The sequence below is a fragment of the Giraffa tippelskirchi genome, chromosome 1, assembly GCF_054371585.1.
Source record: "Giraffa tippelskirchi isolate mGirTip1 chromosome 1, T2T-mGirTip1v1.2.pri, whole genome shotgun sequence".
In the NCBI taxonomy this organism is placed as follows: Eukaryota; Metazoa; Chordata; class Mammalia; order Artiodactyla; family Giraffidae; genus Giraffa; species Giraffa tippelskirchi.
The window spans coordinates 105,045,128-105,062,446 of record NC_137275.1 but is presented as its reverse complement, the minus strand read 5'-3'; the positions used below and the strand labels follow the sequence as shown (position 1 = coordinate 105,062,446).

The window sequence follows — 17,319 nt, the reverse complement described above, 5'->3', positions numbered from 1 at the left end:
GAATGATCCATTGAGTGGTCATCCAGCCTCTACTTAAATAGCTATGGTTCTGGTTAGAGAGATTGCTTTAGAACCCCTACACCTGTCTAGTCTAGCTCCTCAAACCCTAGAGTAGCATAAAAAGGAGAGAGTGTAGTTAGCTCTAAATCAGTGAAGGTTTTTGTGTAAAGAATTATTCAAAAGTGGATTCCTGGAGTTATACCAGGAAATCCTACTGCTATTATGCTCAGTTCCACAATCATGTTTGTCTCTTTGCAACCCCATGGACTGTAGCCCAGCAGGTTCCTCTGTCTTTGGGATTCTCCAGGCAAGAATACTGGAGCGAGTTGCCATTTCCTGCTCCAGGGGATCTTCTCAACTCAGCGATCAAAACTGTATCTCCCACATTGACAGGCAGATTCTTTACACTGAGCCACCTGGGTAGCCCATTTTGAAGAACAGTTGATCAATAATATTGTGATAGTTCCAGGTGTACAGCAAAGTGATTCAATTATACATATACATGTATCTATTATTTGTTCAGATTCTTTATCAATTTAGGTTGTTACCTTACAGTGACCAGTGTTCCCTTTGCTGTACAGTAGGTCTTGGTTGGTTATTTGTGTGGAAGTGTTGACTGAAGCTTATTTAGTGCTCTGCCTGAGAACTATGCTATTGTAAAAAAGATATGCAATACTTCTTTTGACTCAACTGAAAAGAAACAGTTTGAAACTATAAAAAGATTTGCTGTTGTTTTTATTCAGTCACTAACTAGTATCTGACTCTTTGTGACCCCATGGACTGCAGCAAGCCAGGCCTTCCTGTCCTTCACTATCTCCTGGAGTTTGCTCAAACTCACTGAGTCAGTGATGCTGTCTAACCACCTCATCCTCCTCTGCCCCTTTCTCCCCTTGGCTTCAATCTTTCCCAGTGTCAGGGTCTTTTCCAATGAGTTGGCTTTTCACACCAGGTGGCCAAAGTATTGGAGCTTCGACCCCATTCACAAGCAGTCAGTTAGTTTAAAGACTTACTGAGTATGGTCCTGCCCAACAGAGCAATATCCAGTTTCCCCACAGCCAGTCCCTCCCATAAGGAAGCCTGAATAATCCTCTTATGATCATCCATCCAAGGTCAGACAGAAGAAATAAAAACTGTAATTTCACAGCCTCCAGAACAAAAACCACAATCACAGAAAGTTAACCAAAATGATCATATGGATCACAGCCTTGTGCAACTCAGTGAAGCTATGAGCCATGCCATGCAGGGCTACCAAAGATGGACAGGTCATGGTGGAGAGTTCTGACAAAACGTGGTCCACTGGAGAAGGGATAGCAAAGAACTTCAGTATTCTTGCTTGAGAACCCCGTGAACAGTATTAAAAGAGTTGTAGTTGCTCAGTCACTAAGTCATGTCCGACTCTGTGACACCATGGATTGCAGTATGTAGGGCTTCCCTGACCTTCACTGTCTCCTGGAGTTTGATCAAACGCATCTCCATTGAGCTGACCATGCCATCCAACCATCTTATTCTCTGTCACACCCTTTTCTTCCTACCCTTAATCTTCCCCAGCATCAAGGTCTTTTCCAATGAACTGACTCTTCACATCAAGTGGCAAAAGTACTGGAGCTTCAGCTGCAGCATCAGTGCTTCCAATGAATATTCAGGGTTGATTTCTTTTAGCATTGACTTGTTTGTTCTCCTTGCTGTCCAAGGGGAACTTGAGAGTGTTATCCAGCACCGAAAACTGAAAGCATCAATTCTTTCATGCTCAGCCTTCTTTATGGCCCACCTGGCTCAGATAGTAAAGAATCTGCCTGAAATTCGGGAGACACGGGTTCAATCCATGGGCCAGGAAGATCCCCTGGAGAAGACAATGACTACCCACTCTAATATTCCCAAGGACAAAGGAGCCGGGTGGACTACACTCCATGGGGTTGCAAAGACTGGGACATGACTGAGTGAATAACACTTACTTTCTTATTAATAATGTAGAATGACTTTACAAAAACATTGTGGGTGTCCCCCACTTTCTGAAAGTTTACCTTAGCCACCTGACATTTATGAATACAAACACTGGTAATTGTTTCACTTATGAAAAAAATAAATCGAAAAGGGACTTTGTTTTCCCCCCAAAAAGAAATCTATCTTACTAAGATTCGTTAGTTTTTTAAACATTTTTTTAAATTTTCTTTTATTGAAAATTAGTTAATTTGCAATGCAGTGTTAGTGTTCAGATGCACAGCAAAGTGATTTGATTATATGTGTGTGTGTGTGTGTGTGTGTGTGTGTGTGTGTGTATGCATATATTCTACTGTGGCTCATGAGGAGATCATGAACTCCTTATTGCCAAATTCAGACTTAAAGTGAAGAAAGTAGGGAAAACCACTAGATCATTCAGGTATGACCTAAATCAAATCTCTTATGATTACACAGTGGAAATGAGAAATAGATTTAAGGGACTAGATCTGATATACAGAATGCCTGATGAACTATGGATGAAAGCTCGTGACATTATACAGGAAACAGGGATCAAGACCATCCCCAAGAAAAAGAAATGCAAAAAAAGCAAAATGGCTGTCTGAGGAGGCCTTACAAATAGCTATGAAAAGAAGAGAAGCAACAAACAAAAGAGAAAAGGAAAGATATACCCATTTGAATGCAGAGCTCCAAAGAATAGCAAAGAGAGATAAGAAAACCATCCTCAGAGATCAGTGCAAAGAAATAGAGGAAAATAATATAATGGGAAAGACTAGAGATCTATTCAAAAAATTAGAGATACCAAGGGAACATTTCATGCAAAGATGGGATCAATATAGTACAGAAATAGTATGGATCTAACAGAAACAGAAGATATTAAGAAGAGGTGGCAAGAACACACAGCGTTCAGTTCAGTTCAGTCACTCAGCCATGTCTGACTCTTTGCGACCCCATGAAACACAGCACGCCAGGCCTCCCGGTCCATCACCAACTCCCGGAGTCTATCCAAACCCATGTCCATCGAGTCTGTGATGCCATCCAACCATCTCATCCTCTATCGTCCCCTTCTCCTCCTGCCGCCAATCCTTCCTTCCCAGCTAATGAGAAAATTTAAAGCAGAGATGGGGCATTTTAAAGTGCCTCAAATCAGGTACATATACTTGATGAAGTAGTCCATACCAATTGGAATTAAGAGCCAATAGCAATTTAAATTAAAAAAAAAGATGAAGAGCAAAGTCACATTCAGAGATAGCCTCTAAACTCATGAAAATTAAAATTGATCAAACATATGTAATTATCAATTCAGATTAAATATATTTTATGACAAACATAGCTTGAAATCCTTAGATATCAAACAGATGGCACGTTCCATTTGTAAGGCTTCATAAGTCACGTGCTGCCAAAATAGAGATTGTGTATGTTTCACACCTAGAAAAGACATAGCATATAGCTGATTTACAAGGAAAAATAGTCTACAAGTTTCCATAAATGAAGAAAGTATCATGTTATGACTTTGATCTAGATTGTATATGGTAGATAACAAAAACAAACAAAAAGGGCCAGTGTAACAAAATATGAAGGAATATTTAAAGGATGTTAAAGCCATTTGACAATGAATTTATACAGTACCTGAGAAATAAAAAAAAATGGCATATGGGAAAAAAAACCATTAATTCTTCTAGATTCATTGAAGCTGCTGAAATGGAAATAGACTTCTGATTGAATATCCCTTTCTGATTAAAAGGGAGGTGGTTTAAAGGCCAAGCAGTTTAATTAAAAATGGTACTAGATTGAAAGTCAAGAGAGCTGGCTATAATCACAGCTCAGTCTTAAAATACATGACCTGAAGAAAGGCACTTTCTCTAGGTCTTGGTTTACTCAAGAGAAAATGAAGAAAATAATATCTACACTAAAGGTCTGCAATGAAGATTGAATCAGGTAGAATATGTTGAAGTTGCTAGCCGAGGACAGTTTCTGAAAAGTGTTTCAAAAATTCCCTTTCCTTGTCCTTGGTGGTTTAGTGCTATGCACAATGGGGTGTAATACAATTAATTTTTAAAGGTATTATATATTGGACAGGCTGAGTTGGCGAGTATGCTATGACCTCCCAACAGCACTGGGAAAACGGAGATGGTGGGAGGATTGTAAATTTGACTGTTGAGGAGCAGTGGTAACCAGTTGCTAATGCTAATTGTAGAAAGGTTGTGATGAATGCAGACTTCATTCAGGTGAATGTTTATACATAAGGGAGTCTCATCAAGTGAACTGGGCAGGGTAGACAGGGATTCCAAGCAATAATCAAGGTCACGACTATTAAGAGTATGGTTCCGGGTAATCAGTGTATTCAGAAGAGAAATGAGCCAGTGGTTGAGAAACTGGTGAAAATACTGTGCAGGATTGTGAGAGTTGGGCAGACCGTCACCAGAGGGTTTCTTTACCAGAAGGACAGAGGCATGTCAAACTCAAATTTAGAATTATTGAGGGAATACCCTGGCAGTTCAGTGGTTAAAACTCCATGCTTCCAACGCAGGGGGTACAAGTTTGATCCCTGGTCAGGGAGCTAAGATCCTACATGCTGAGTGGCTGCCAAAAAAAAAAAATAATAATAATAATAATAAATTTAGAATTATTGGAATGAAGCATTTGTGTATTTGTAATTTTGATAGATTTTGCCAGTTTTACCTCCTTAGATATTTCATGTATTCACACATCTATCCACAATGTATGAAACTACCTCTATGCCCTAGATTTACAAATCAAAACAATGTGTTCTTAAACTTTATTTTCACTGATGTGATAGTGAAAACTCATATGTTTTCGTAGGCTTTATATCTGACTAAAGGTGTAATAGGTTGGATCTTAGTTTCTCCTACTTCTAACATTTTATTGGAACATACCTAAAAATTGTTGACAAATAATAAGTTCAGGGTCACTTTGGAAGAACAAGTGTACAAGAAAAGAAAGTGTGGAAACCTGTTTTAAAAACCCATTTACACAATTTCTTTGTGGTGGACCTTTGGTAATTTATTTAGTTTCTGTGAGCTTTAGTTTTCTCTTCTGTAAATAGAATTACTGAATTGTGAAATTTACTGAAAATCTTATGAAGCACCTGCCATTTAGTATGCATATAAGACTTCATTTAGAAACAATTTAAACTCTTTATTTAGTACTAAATTATGATTGGGTAAATATGTATGTTTCATGCTTAAGTGATTTTTATCCCATTTGTATGTTCTTTAGGAGTTTAGACACCCAAATGCATTAATATAGAACAGGTTATGTCCTGTACATTCTAGGTAAGCAATGTGATGTGTATTTACTGAAAATGCATAGTTCAGTAAGTAAGTTAGAATGCTGTATCCTGTCAGTAACTTTGGTTTCTTTAGGGTTTCATAACAAGTCCCAATTCCAACTTCTTTCAGAATAACTTTGTCTAAAGGTTTTGGAAATGCTGTGTGGAAATAGAATTTCTAGCGCTGAGTTGTGTGTCCTGTGTGTCATGTGCTAAGTTTTGTCCAACTGTTTGCGGCTGCATGGAGTGCTGAGTTTTACATGATCTCAATCCTTCCTCCTCAAATCTAGTGTGTTGTTTTATTTAAGATTGATGAAACATATCTCATTCCTGTCATCTATTATTCCCATCATGTAAGATAATTGAAATTTCACTTTTGTTTTTCCTCCTCTATCTTGGGAAAATTGTACATTTCTAACTTGCTGGGAGCTTTAGCCTAATCCTTGAGGTCAAGGTAGAGAAAAATATCAGTACATTCCAATTTAATCTTATGCCTGGTCTTCTGCGAAGTCTACTTAATCTCCTTGTACCCATTGAGTCTGTTTTTAGTCTCTTTCACTACACTTCATAGTACTTACCACAATTGGTAATTCTATATTTATGTATGTGTTAACTTCTGAAAGATTTGCCTTCTTACAACTAGAATACAAGTCCCATGTATTTGGAGAACATTCGCTTTATTAACCAGTATGCACCAATTCTAAAAACTTGACTCAGCCTATAGTAGTTATTAAAACATATTTATTGAATAAATAAGTACATTCCCATACTGTCAAATACCTTTAAATCTATCTTAGGAATAGATTACTTATCATATTATGAATGATTTAGTTAAAGCCCTTCTACATGTTCCTCTGTTTTTCTCTGTAAAATGCCGTCTTTATAAAACAGCAAATTTTACTGCTTCTCTAGGCTGATATGATCCTCAGAGTTTCATTTTTCCGTTTTAGATAATTTCCACGTTAATTAGAAAGCAATGAAACAAAATATTATTATTGTTAGTCTCTAAAGCATGATACCGGAGAAGGCAATGGCACCCCACTCCAGTACTCTTGCCTGGAAAATCCCATGGATGGAGGAGCCTGGTAGGCTAAGGTCCATGGGGTCGCTAAGAGTTGGACGACTGAGCGACTTCACTTTCACTTTTCCCTTTCATGCACTGGAGAAGGAAACGGCAACCCACTCCAGTATTCTTGCCTGGAGAATCCCAGGGACGGCGGAGCGTGGTGGGCTGCCGTCTATAGGGTCACACAGAGTCGGACACGACTGAAGTGACTTAGCAGCAAAGCATGATACTATAATGCATTTGTTCCTCCACTAAAGCTATTGGTAAAATAAAAGGCAGTGTTTCAGTTTCATAGGTTTCTCTAACTGCCTGGTGAATGCAGTCATTATTTTGGGGGGTACTTTCTGACATATACATGGAGAGTAGAGTATAAGAGCCTGTCTTTAAAAACTCACTGTCCAATAGGATACAAAAATCTTAAGGGGTGTGACAACTGCCCCAAAAGACCAACAGAAAATCCTGAATTCAGTAAAGCTAAATTTATTTGACATATTGCAATAAGGGAAAATAAACTATAACTGTCACACTCTTGGTAACATCTCTGAAGGGGAAAACTGGGGAGGTGGGGAATATTTGCATGATTTTAGAATTTTAAAGAGTAATTTTCAGGTGAATCTTGCAAGAAGGGAAACTAGCTGGGACCGGGCAGAGTTCATGACATAACTGATTTGGATTGGCATGTACAGAGAAGTGAGGGTTTTGAAGTAAGGTATGACAAGTAAGCTTAGTCTCCATAAGTAAGCTGCTCTCATTTGCTCAGTCTTATCTTCCAGAAGTGAGTATTCCCTGGAGCAAAAACCCGATTTTACTTTGCTTGTTCTCAGTATTGTTTAACATAGTCAGAGGAAGTATGCTCAGTCTCTGTGTTGTTTAACACAGGAAGAGAAAATTATTTTGGTATCAGGTTTCAGTCCTTCGTTTTTGTGATTTGTCAGCTTTGGCTGAAGAAGACTATTATCATCTGATCACATGATAAATTTACATATGCATCACTGTTTGAGCTAGCCAACTCATTGGAAAAGACTTTCTCATTGATGCTGGGAAAGATTGAGTACAGGAGGAGTAGGAGGCCACAGAGGATGAGACAGTTGAATGGCATCACCGATTCAATGGACATGAGTTTGAGTAAACTGGGAGATAGTGAAGAACAGGGAAGCCTGGCATACTATACTGCGGTCCTTTAGGTCACAAAGAGTCGGACACGATTTAGCGGCTGAACAACAGCAACACCGTTTGATGTTATGGTTGCATATAAAGTTTCTGATAATAATCACTGCAGCTGTTTAAGATTTTCTTCTCTATGCGGGGGAGATAATTTATTATATAAATATTGTTTGATGGAATTGCAGCCATGAAACAACATTTAAGACTGAAGATTACACAATTGAGCACTACAACACAGATATATACTAATATGAATTATTATCATCAGAACTATGGTTCACTTCTAAGCCAGAAATAGTCCTCATTTTTGAGAACAGATCAAATCCCACACCCACATTATCTCAAATTATATATGGGTATTTCTTGTATTTGTCCAGTTTTGGCATCAGGGTAAATTGAAATAATAGAATGAGTTGAGAAGTATTCTATCCTCTTCTATTTTTTAGAAGACTTTTTAAGGAATTGGTCATGTTTTCATTAACTGTTTGACCATAAAATTCTTTGGAATTCAGCCTCAAAGCAATCTGTACACTACATTTTTTTTTTTAATTGTTCATCAACTCACAAATCTACAAGTGTATCTGAAAAGTTTACCCATAAAACTCTACCTTTCTGTAGCTTCATCATGTACTATGGATATTATCTTAGCACTTTATGGAGCAGTGTCACATACAAAACAGATGCCCTCTTCTTTTTCCTGAATGTAAAGTATTGTTAATTTGTTAACATTGAACTCATGGTGAGCAGCACTGCAAGTCATGCTTGAATGAAGCTTATCTAACACACATTTTTTCCTAAAAAGCACATCACAGCCTTCTTGTGCCTGTAGACAGCACTTCATTACACTTGAGGCCATTTAAAATAGCAAAATCACCAACAAAAAGCATAAAAACATGAAAAACTTGACACTAAATATGTGTCAGAAAAGAAACTTGTTACGTGTGAGAGCTGACGTGACAGGGCAATGTGTTGCCTGATTTGACCTCAGCTTAGAACATGTATTGGGTGATTCAGATGATTCATTACTTTATATAAGTTTGTAAATGACTGTGAACTTGCCCTGAGTATCCATTTGGGGGGTTACAAACACATTTTGCAAGTAGTCAGATTTACAAATGCAGAATCCATGAGTCATGAGAAGCAATTGTACATTAGTATGCTCAATAGTGTCCTACATTTCTCCAAGGCTCTTTTCATTGTTCCTCATTCTTACTTTTTTTCTGCTCTCAGATTCTATGATTTCTATCCAACTGTCTTCGTGTTTACTGGTTTATTCTTCTCCTAACTCCCATTTCCTGTTGACCCCTGAAGCAAAATTTTTGTTTGGTTATTGGGCTTTTTAAACTCCAGAATTTCCTTTTGGTTCAATTTATAATTTCTATTTTTCATTGATCTTTTATAATACGTGAGACATTATCATCATATCTTCCTTTAATTCTGTAAGTATGACTTCCTTTAGTTCTTTGAATGTATTTGTAATAGCTACTTTAAAGTTTCTGTCCTCAAAGTACAACATTTGGACTCTCTAAAATGCAGTTTCTTTTGCCTGTTCTTTTAAATCCTAAAAATATGCTTTCTTATTTATTTGCCTTTCTCATGGTTATTTTTTTGGTTCCAAACTGGATATTTGATAATATATTATAGCAGCTCTGATACTAACACCCTATTTCTAAGACTATCATTGTTTGCTAGTCTACTTGTTTGTTTGCATTTATTTTCTAGTTAGTTGCTTGCTTTAGTTGAGTGAAATTAGTTTTTCCCCAAATGTGCAACCCTTGATGTTGCGCTCAGAGAGTTCAGGCTTGAGTATGACTCCTCCTACCCCACTGGGTTAAAATGATTTTATCTCTGTCCTCTTTGACTATCTCTTTCTGTGAACTCCTTTTTAAGGTACTGCTTTAGTTGCAGATGAAATATCATCTGCATTGGTATCGGATGCTGCAGTTAGCCTATGCTAATTTCTAGCTGATTGCTCTATTGTTTTGACAACGCCCTGGTAAATAAATTACTCTGAAGTCTGATCTGATTCTGCTTGAACAGAAACGATCTGATTCCAGTTTCTAGGAGTTGTCTTTGAGGCCACACTTTAAGGCTTCCTCCACCCCCAGGAGGGCTCTTCTTTGCTGCTTCTTTCCTTAGTTATTTCTACTAACCTTCTAGCTGTTCTGTCTTTTCTCTTATTGCTGTTACAGAGCTATAAGCCCCCAACTAATTTACTCATCACCAAAATGACCACTGTTGATTCCAGTGTCCTTAGGCTTGAACTTCCCCACACTCCGTTCCATATAAGATGAGTCCTCTTAAGGAGATGTATGGAGTGCTTTGTTCTTTTAGCCTTCCTCTTCTTCCCAGGCAGAATGTATCTGCTACTGCTTCAGAGTTTAAGGTGAGGACAGCACCCTATTTCTCTTGCAGAGACACTCATGTTCTATGAGCAGAGTTCTAGGCAAGGATACTCTGTGTCTTCTTGGCTTTCTTCTCCTAACATGGAACCTTAGCTATACTCGTGAACTAAGACAAGGATGCTTAAGGTCCAGTATTCTCAGCCTGTCATGCCTGATATAGAACTTTGGTCCTATGACAAGGCCTAGGTAGAGGAAGAGGGCCTCTAACTTCTCTGTCATTTTTGCCTGAAATAGAGCTTTTGGCACATGAAGCTGGGAGAGGAAAGGGTGAGAAACAGGTCATCTGCTCCTCTTTGACAGATACCATAACCCTAGGCTTGGACTGTCATGAAAGACTTATTCCATCTTCTTAACTTCACATGCCTGTCACTTTACCTGGGGAGGGAAGGGGGCAAGTCATAGTTCAAATGGCACTGACTCTATTCTTCTAAAAGTTAGTAGATTTTCTTGAATAAGTGTTTCTCCATTTATTATATGACCTTAGGATGACTTCCAGAGATCTTTAAATTGTTTTCCATACTTCGATCATTAGTTTTTTGTTAGGAAGAGGATCCACAGAGTTCCTCACATCACTATTCTAGAAGTGCTTCTGACTTGACTTTTCTGGGATGTTTCACTGTTTATAACATCTGTATATCTAAATACTTTTCCCATCTCTGATAACTTCTCAAAAAATTGTATTGTGACAGAATATACATCATCCTTTATAACCTATTGTGGTCACTTCATGTTGGGAGTTCTAATTGTAAACTGAGACATGAAAGCCTTTTCTGCTTCCTTATTTCCATCCTTAATTGAGGTTTCAGCCACAGTATTGTCAAGGAGTAACTGTGGGCATAGGAAGAGAATAGAGACTTTTTATTTCTAGTCCTATTTTCTAGTCTTCTCCTAGCTCATTGCTTGAGTATTGGAAATGTTTCTATCTATCTTTTGGGTCTTTGATAGGAAGTCAACTCTTATGTCATCTGCCTGTATCCTCCACACTATGTTTGTTTGGTATTAAAATAAAAGCTATGTGTTAAATCTACAAGCTCTGTATCTTAAATTTTAAATCATTTTACAATGCCTTTCTCTTTCAAAAGTCAAAACTGTTATAAATCACAAGTGTTTTTACTTTCAATAAATTGTCTTTTCAATAAGTTTTCAATAACCAAAACAGAATGTTGCTGTTTATTCCTGCCTACCCTTAAGGGCAAGGGAAATGGAAAGCTATCACCTCTGTCCAACTGTTAGGAGTAGAAAGGGCAGTGAGCACAAGGAAACTTGGACCAAAAATGTCAATTAACATTTCACAGTATTATCCTGCTATTGCTTTAGAATTACTCGGCAAATCACATGGTGTTTTTATTTGGAGGAGGGGGTCTGTGGAATGGTAAGGGTGGCTGCTAGTAAAAGCTCAGTTGGTTCCTTTCTTCTGTAAAAACCAAATATAATTTAGAAGAGAAAGAAGAATAAAGAAGTGAGTTACTTACTTTCATATGGTTTCTTTTAAAATTATGATTCCTAAAACCTGTTTTCTCTTAGCTCTTTTCGGAGTTTCCATTCCTGTATGAAGAGTCCAGAGTGCCCTAAGTCTCTGACACGCCATGTTCATCTTTTTTGCATTTATAGAATGTTGTGGTTTCGCCCTGTTTGCATAGACTTCAGCTGAACATTGTCATTCTCTGTTTTTTATGTGAGTTCTACTTGATTGTTTCATGCCACATTTTTTTTAATGTGTCTGAAAGTCAGCACCACCCAAGCAATAAGGGCAAATTTTCCCTCTAAAAGAGGCAAAGAATTCATTATAAGTAGTTTTTACTAGGAAACAAATGGGAATGTTTTCTAAAAAGTAATAAAATGAGAAAGCTACCAAAATTGTTAATCATTATTTCCCCAGATCAGAACACCCATCGGGTCGAAAGCCAGGAGAAAATTTTGAGGATCATTAAATCTGGTATGTTAGAATAATATTTTTACTGGTTAGTCTTTCCTGAAGGGCCCAACTTTTTTCTTTTAATTTAGTCATTCAGCCCTGTCACTGGTCAGTGAGTCAAGGAATGGATTTAACAATAGATACTGATTGTTGCTGCTACTGCTAAGTCGCTTCAGTAGTGTCCGACTCTGTGCTACCCCATAGACGGCAGCCCACCAGGCTCTGCCGTCCCTGGGATTCTCCAGGCAAGAACACTGGAGTGGGTTGCCATTTCCTTCTCCAGTGCATGAAAGGGAAAAGTGAAAGTGAAGTCGCTCAGTCGTGTTCGACTCTTCGCGACCCCATGGACTGCAGCCTACCAGGCTCCTCCGTCCATGGGACTTTCCAGGCAAGAGTACTGGAGTGGGGTGCCATTGCCTTCTCCGGATACTGATTGAGGGGTTGCCTTTTCCTGACTTGTTTTTCAAAAATCTGGATCCTTAATGAGATAGGAAGGATTTGAAGCGTAGACAAATTATTTTGCGGAGTACTGTAGTCAGAACAAAACTTTTCTGCTCCCCACCTTATGAAAAAGGACAGATAGAGAATAATTCAACAGTGGTGGATCCCATAGAGAGAATCCCTGTGCTATCTTCATGGACTGACTCCTGGAGAGGTAGAATGGAGAGGCAGAAAATCCCAAACAGGTTTTTGCTCCATGCCCAGGTTGATCCTACACAGATAGCAGGTTCCAAGTATAAAGAAGCTCTGTTTTTATCTCAGCCTTCTTCCTCTCCTTCAAAATTCCCATAACCTACCATTATGTTGTATGAGTGACAGAATAATCTCCCTATGTCCAAGACTTCAAATCAAGGAAGTGTTGAAAGAAGAGAGCTGTCAGACATGAATGAACCATGTATATGAAATTAAGTTATATAACCTTCGTAATCTGTGTGGACTAATGACAGAGACCCAAACAGGACTAGGAATTAGCTGTGTGGACAAAAGACACAAAGGCCCAGATGCCTATAGCTTTTCTTTATTGTCCAATAAGACTGCTCAAACTTGAGCTGTCACACTTGCTTTCTATCAGTAGGTAAAAGGGATTCCTTTTCTATCAAGTTTCTCATACAATATTTTCTTACATCTCATTGGCCAAAATAGCTATATAGCCATGTGTGCTTATTTGCTCAGTCGTGTCTGACTCTTTGCAACCCCATGGACTGTAGCCCACCAGGCTCCTCTGCCCATCGAGTTTCCCAGGTAAGAATGCTGGAGTGGGGCACCATTTCCTATTACAGGGTATCTTGCTGACCCAGGGATCGAACCCAAGTCTCTTTGGTCCTCCATTGGCAGACAGATTCTTTACCACCTGTATAGCATACTAACTGAAAAATAGGCTAGAAAACACTGTTGATTGGGATGACGATGTGTTTGGTTGATTAAAATTAGGCTTTTTATTAAGGGCTTATATTAAAGAATGCTGTTCCTGTGGGACTCCGATACTTTATCTTGGAAACTCTAGTCATCTTCTCCCTAGGCTCTTAACTCCATCTTCTCAGCTCAGACTATCCTGGGCTCCACTCGGATTCTCCCTGCCTGCATTACAACTTTGACGTTTTCTCAAGTTGATAAGTTAGGTCTATGATGGGTTTCATTTTGTTTGTTTCTCATCATGAAGGGTCACTTTTCCTCCATTGCCTTCATTGTCTTAAAAAACGTTGTTTCTTTTTTGTGTGTTTTAAGTAGGGAGGGTTAATGGGGTCCCTGTTATTTTGTCCTGGCTGTGAGTGGAAGTTCCCTCCTCTATTCACTTTTTCCTCCTATTTATTATTATACTCATACCTCTCATCTGCTTGGTGAGTTCTTTGCAGATTACTTTGGTATTCGTTGTAATTTGCCAAAGTGTAAGTGAAGTTAGCATATGCACTTTACTTCCTGTCAGAGATAAAAGTGCTTATGAGTAGTCCTGTCTCTACTTACTCATTAGGCCTCTCTGCCCATAGAATTTGAGCCTGAGGGGATGGGAATTAGTTCAAGAAGAGAATGTGTCTGGAGTGAAATGGTGTGGACCCAGAAAGCAGTAAGCAACACCCTGAACAGACCTTTGTAGAAATGACTGAAGGCCAGGGTGTATGAAGAACAGATTAAGTTGGAATACTTCTTGGATAACACTCCTGTGGACTTTAGCCTGATTCAAATTTGCAATTTGTGTGTGTGTGTATGTTTAGCAGTTAATGTGTTATGATAGGGATGACACCTAATTTAAGGGACTGAGAGATAATTCAGGTCTGGTTTTAGAAAATGACTCCATTTTCTAGCATAAAATGTTTTCAGGGTAGGTAATCTCCCATCTCTAAACTTCAGTTTCCTTTTCTTGCGTATGGTAGGGAAGGGAATATACTACTAGATCTTTTTTGTTGTTGTCCAGTCACTTGAGTTGCGTCTGAATCTTTGTGACCCCATGGACTACAGCACACCAGGCTTCCCTGTCCTTTCCTATCTCCCGGAGTTTGCTCAAACTTACATCCATCCTCTGCTACTTGATCTTTACATACTAAATTTCTATTTTTTATGAAAGGTTTTCTGGTTTAAGTGGACTAAATTAAACTTTCTATATACATCACAGAGCCTCTTTATACCTGAACTTTCTTTCCCCTGTCCAAACTTTTGCAATTCCTGGTAACCTCCAAGGTTTGTGCCCTCTGGAGAATTGAAAGAACTACATTTAGGAATTTGGTTTGTTGCTCTTTCTTCCCTCCTGCAACTCAAATTTTTTGCTCACACACAAACAGTGTCACAAATAGAATTGGTGTCTACAACTGGAAATGCAAAAGACCTCAGGATATAAATTGAGTTGAATATAGTGATTGGGTATTTTCTGTTGACAAATTAGTCTTTATAATTTTGGGGGTCGAGATGTGCTTGAGTTCTCAGTCTTGGGGTTCACAACAGTTTTATAGATCTGAATTCTACTGCTACTGTATTGTTTCCAATACATTTTATGGGAGCAAAATATCTTCATACCACTAAACAACATCTACTTGCAAGTGAAGAGGAAACAAAAGCTCATAAAACTGCAATAAAATATTTATTTGTCTTCAGCAGTAGGATTAATTTTATCACTGTAGATTTATGACCCTAGAAATTCGTTGGTGGATATTTAATATATCAAAATAGCAGAACAAGGAGCTTGTATTAAGAAATGTGTTGTGAAACTTGTGATTTACCAGAGAAAGCAGATTTTTTTCCATAGGAGTTAATAAAACAGCAACAAAATTGAATTAGCTTGGCATAAAGTTTAATTGCCTGAGGAAAGATTTGATACTGCTGTTGCATTACTGTTTATTATATATAACATATCTTGGACTTGTGGATCATCACCCCCCACCCCCACCCCCAGACTGACTGGGAAAGCTAATGATGGCAGTAGGATTGTAGTGTTAGTGTCTAGGAATCTTCCTTTTGATTTCCTCTTCCTAACACGAAGGAGGAAGAGTTCACTACAATGAACTTTCCAAAAGGGAAAACAGGACTTTATAGTTTGTTGCCTCCCTCAATGCAATTCCTTTGTTGAAAGCCTCTCTCTTCAAAAATTCCATAGCTCTTCCGTGCTATAGTACCTTGTGAGAGTGTGCCTTAGTGACATTCAGCTTATGCATCTGGGTTTTTGTTTTTGATAGAAATAGCCTGATAGCAGAAAGTCGTAAAAGAATATAGTAAATCTACAACCTTCCGATTTTCTCTATTTTGAGTTGTGGCGGTAAGTATGAATTATTCTCTTTCTGCTCATATTGTGTCCGACTCTTTGCGACCCCATGGACTCTCCATGGAATTCTCCAGGCCAGAATACTGGAATGGGTAGCATTTCCCTTCTCCAGGGGATCTTCCCAACCCAGGGATCAAACCCAGGTTTCCCGCATTGCAGGCGGATTCTTTACCAGCTGAGCCACAAGGGAAGCACATATATATATATATATATATATATATATATATATATATATATATTTCTTATTTTTTGAGCTCCTATAAGAATTAGGTACACACTTAGGAAAAAAAACACAGTCTCTTGAGATTGTAATGTGGGAACTAGACATCTTCATGTTCAGAAAGGTTAGAGGTATATGGTCTGACAGAGGCAGAACGACTTCAGTCCCCATAATTCAGCTACTACAGAATTTGAGAATAGAGCCACTAAATCAATGATATGTCCATAGAGTTTACAACCAGAGACAGTCTCAGTTCTTATCCATAAAACTTGTAACAACTAACCTTCTTGGCGACTGCTTTGTGAATTTTCAATCAGAAGGACAGTCCCCAAAGGATGGCTGAGTCTGGATCATTGTTATGGAAAGTAACTGAGTAAGTGAAAATATGTATCATGAGAAGAAGCCAGTAGCTTCCTTTTAGTTTTATTCGAATGAGGGGAAAAAAGGATTTCTTTCTTTTTTTTTTTATCCTAGTGTCTCCTGGGGTCTTGATGATTTGTATTTTTAAAGTATGTCATCAAGAAAAGCATTTGCTTTCCATCACAGATCTGATTAACTCTCTCAACCCTTTGCATGCTCTTGATAATAGAAGCATGTGTACATTTGATGGAGTCTACAGGAGTCCAGAACAGTGAAGCTTTTGGGCTTAGTCATATCCAGTGCTTTTAGGCCACCCTCAGCCCTGTTACTGATTATCTACCCAGAAAAGATGCTAAAAATAACACAATATATAAATTTGACTCATTGGCAATTAGCCATTCAGACTAAAAATTCCATTCAGACATTAAAAAATTAGTCCATAAAACCTGTGTGATTTTATGGCGTAAAAGAGATTATCAATTAACTTCAAAGTAACATGGGTATATGAATGCTAGTGTCTCTCTCTCTCCCTCTCAGATCCTGATTCAGATCAGTTCAGTCGCTCAGTCGTGTCCAACTCTTTGCGACTCCATGAATTGCAGCACGCCAGGCCTCCCTGTCTATCACCAACTCCCGGAGTTTACCCAAACCCATGTCCATCGAGTCGGTGATGCCATCCAACCATCTCATCCTCTGTTGTCCCCTTCTCCTCCTGCCCCCAATCCTTCCCAGCATTAGGGTCTTTTCCAATGAGTCAACTCTTCACATGAGGTGGCCAAAGTGATTCGAATAACCAAATACATTTAATAATAAGGAAAAATTCACATCAGTGCTTCTTACTAACAGAAAAGATTATATGACTACACCATGGAAAAGAAAAATAGAAGTATACACTGTTGCAAAAAAAGTATTCACAGAAGTTGAAAGCAAAGAATGAACAAAGAGATGCAAACTCATTTAAATAAAGGAATCATAATATTAATGCCAAACAGGTAGAAATAAATGCCCAACATATTAAATGTACCAATACTACTGCATTATTGATGGACACAATCGTCCAAGAAAATATAAATACCGTTATTCCTTGCATTAAAATAACCAACATAAAAATACATAAAATAATAAAAATACACATCTGTGGAAATCTAAGAGAAGTTGAAAGAGCTTCCCTGGTGGTTCAGATGGTAAAGTGT

At 38.3% G+C, this 17,319-nt stretch overlaps 2 protein-coding genes across 11 annotated transcripts in view; one reads left to right on the top strand and one right to left on the bottom strand.

The window, feature by feature from the left end:
* LOC145504796 (neurotrypsin-like) overlaps window positions 1-17,319 on the bottom strand; it is a 73,676-nt gene that overhangs the window by 6,550 nt on the left and 49,807 nt on the right. The window lies entirely within an intron of this gene.
* LOC145505463 (uncharacterized) overlaps window positions 1-17,319 on the top strand; it is an 82,458-nt gene that overhangs the window by 29,458 nt on the left and 35,681 nt on the right. For 6 of the 10 annotated variants that reach the window (XM_081487668.1, XM_081487709.1, XM_081487720.1 and 3 more), the window contains exon 2: window positions 11,763-11,819. The exons of the other annotated variants lie outside the window; for them this stretch is intronic. In XM_081487668.1, coding sequence (XP_081343794.1) covers window positions 11,763-11,804 — 42 coding nt within the window. In that variant the 3' untranslated portion in view covers window positions 11,805-11,819. The remainder of the gene's footprint in view (window positions 1-11,762; window positions 11,820-17,319) is intronic. 10 annotated transcript variants of the gene reach the window in all.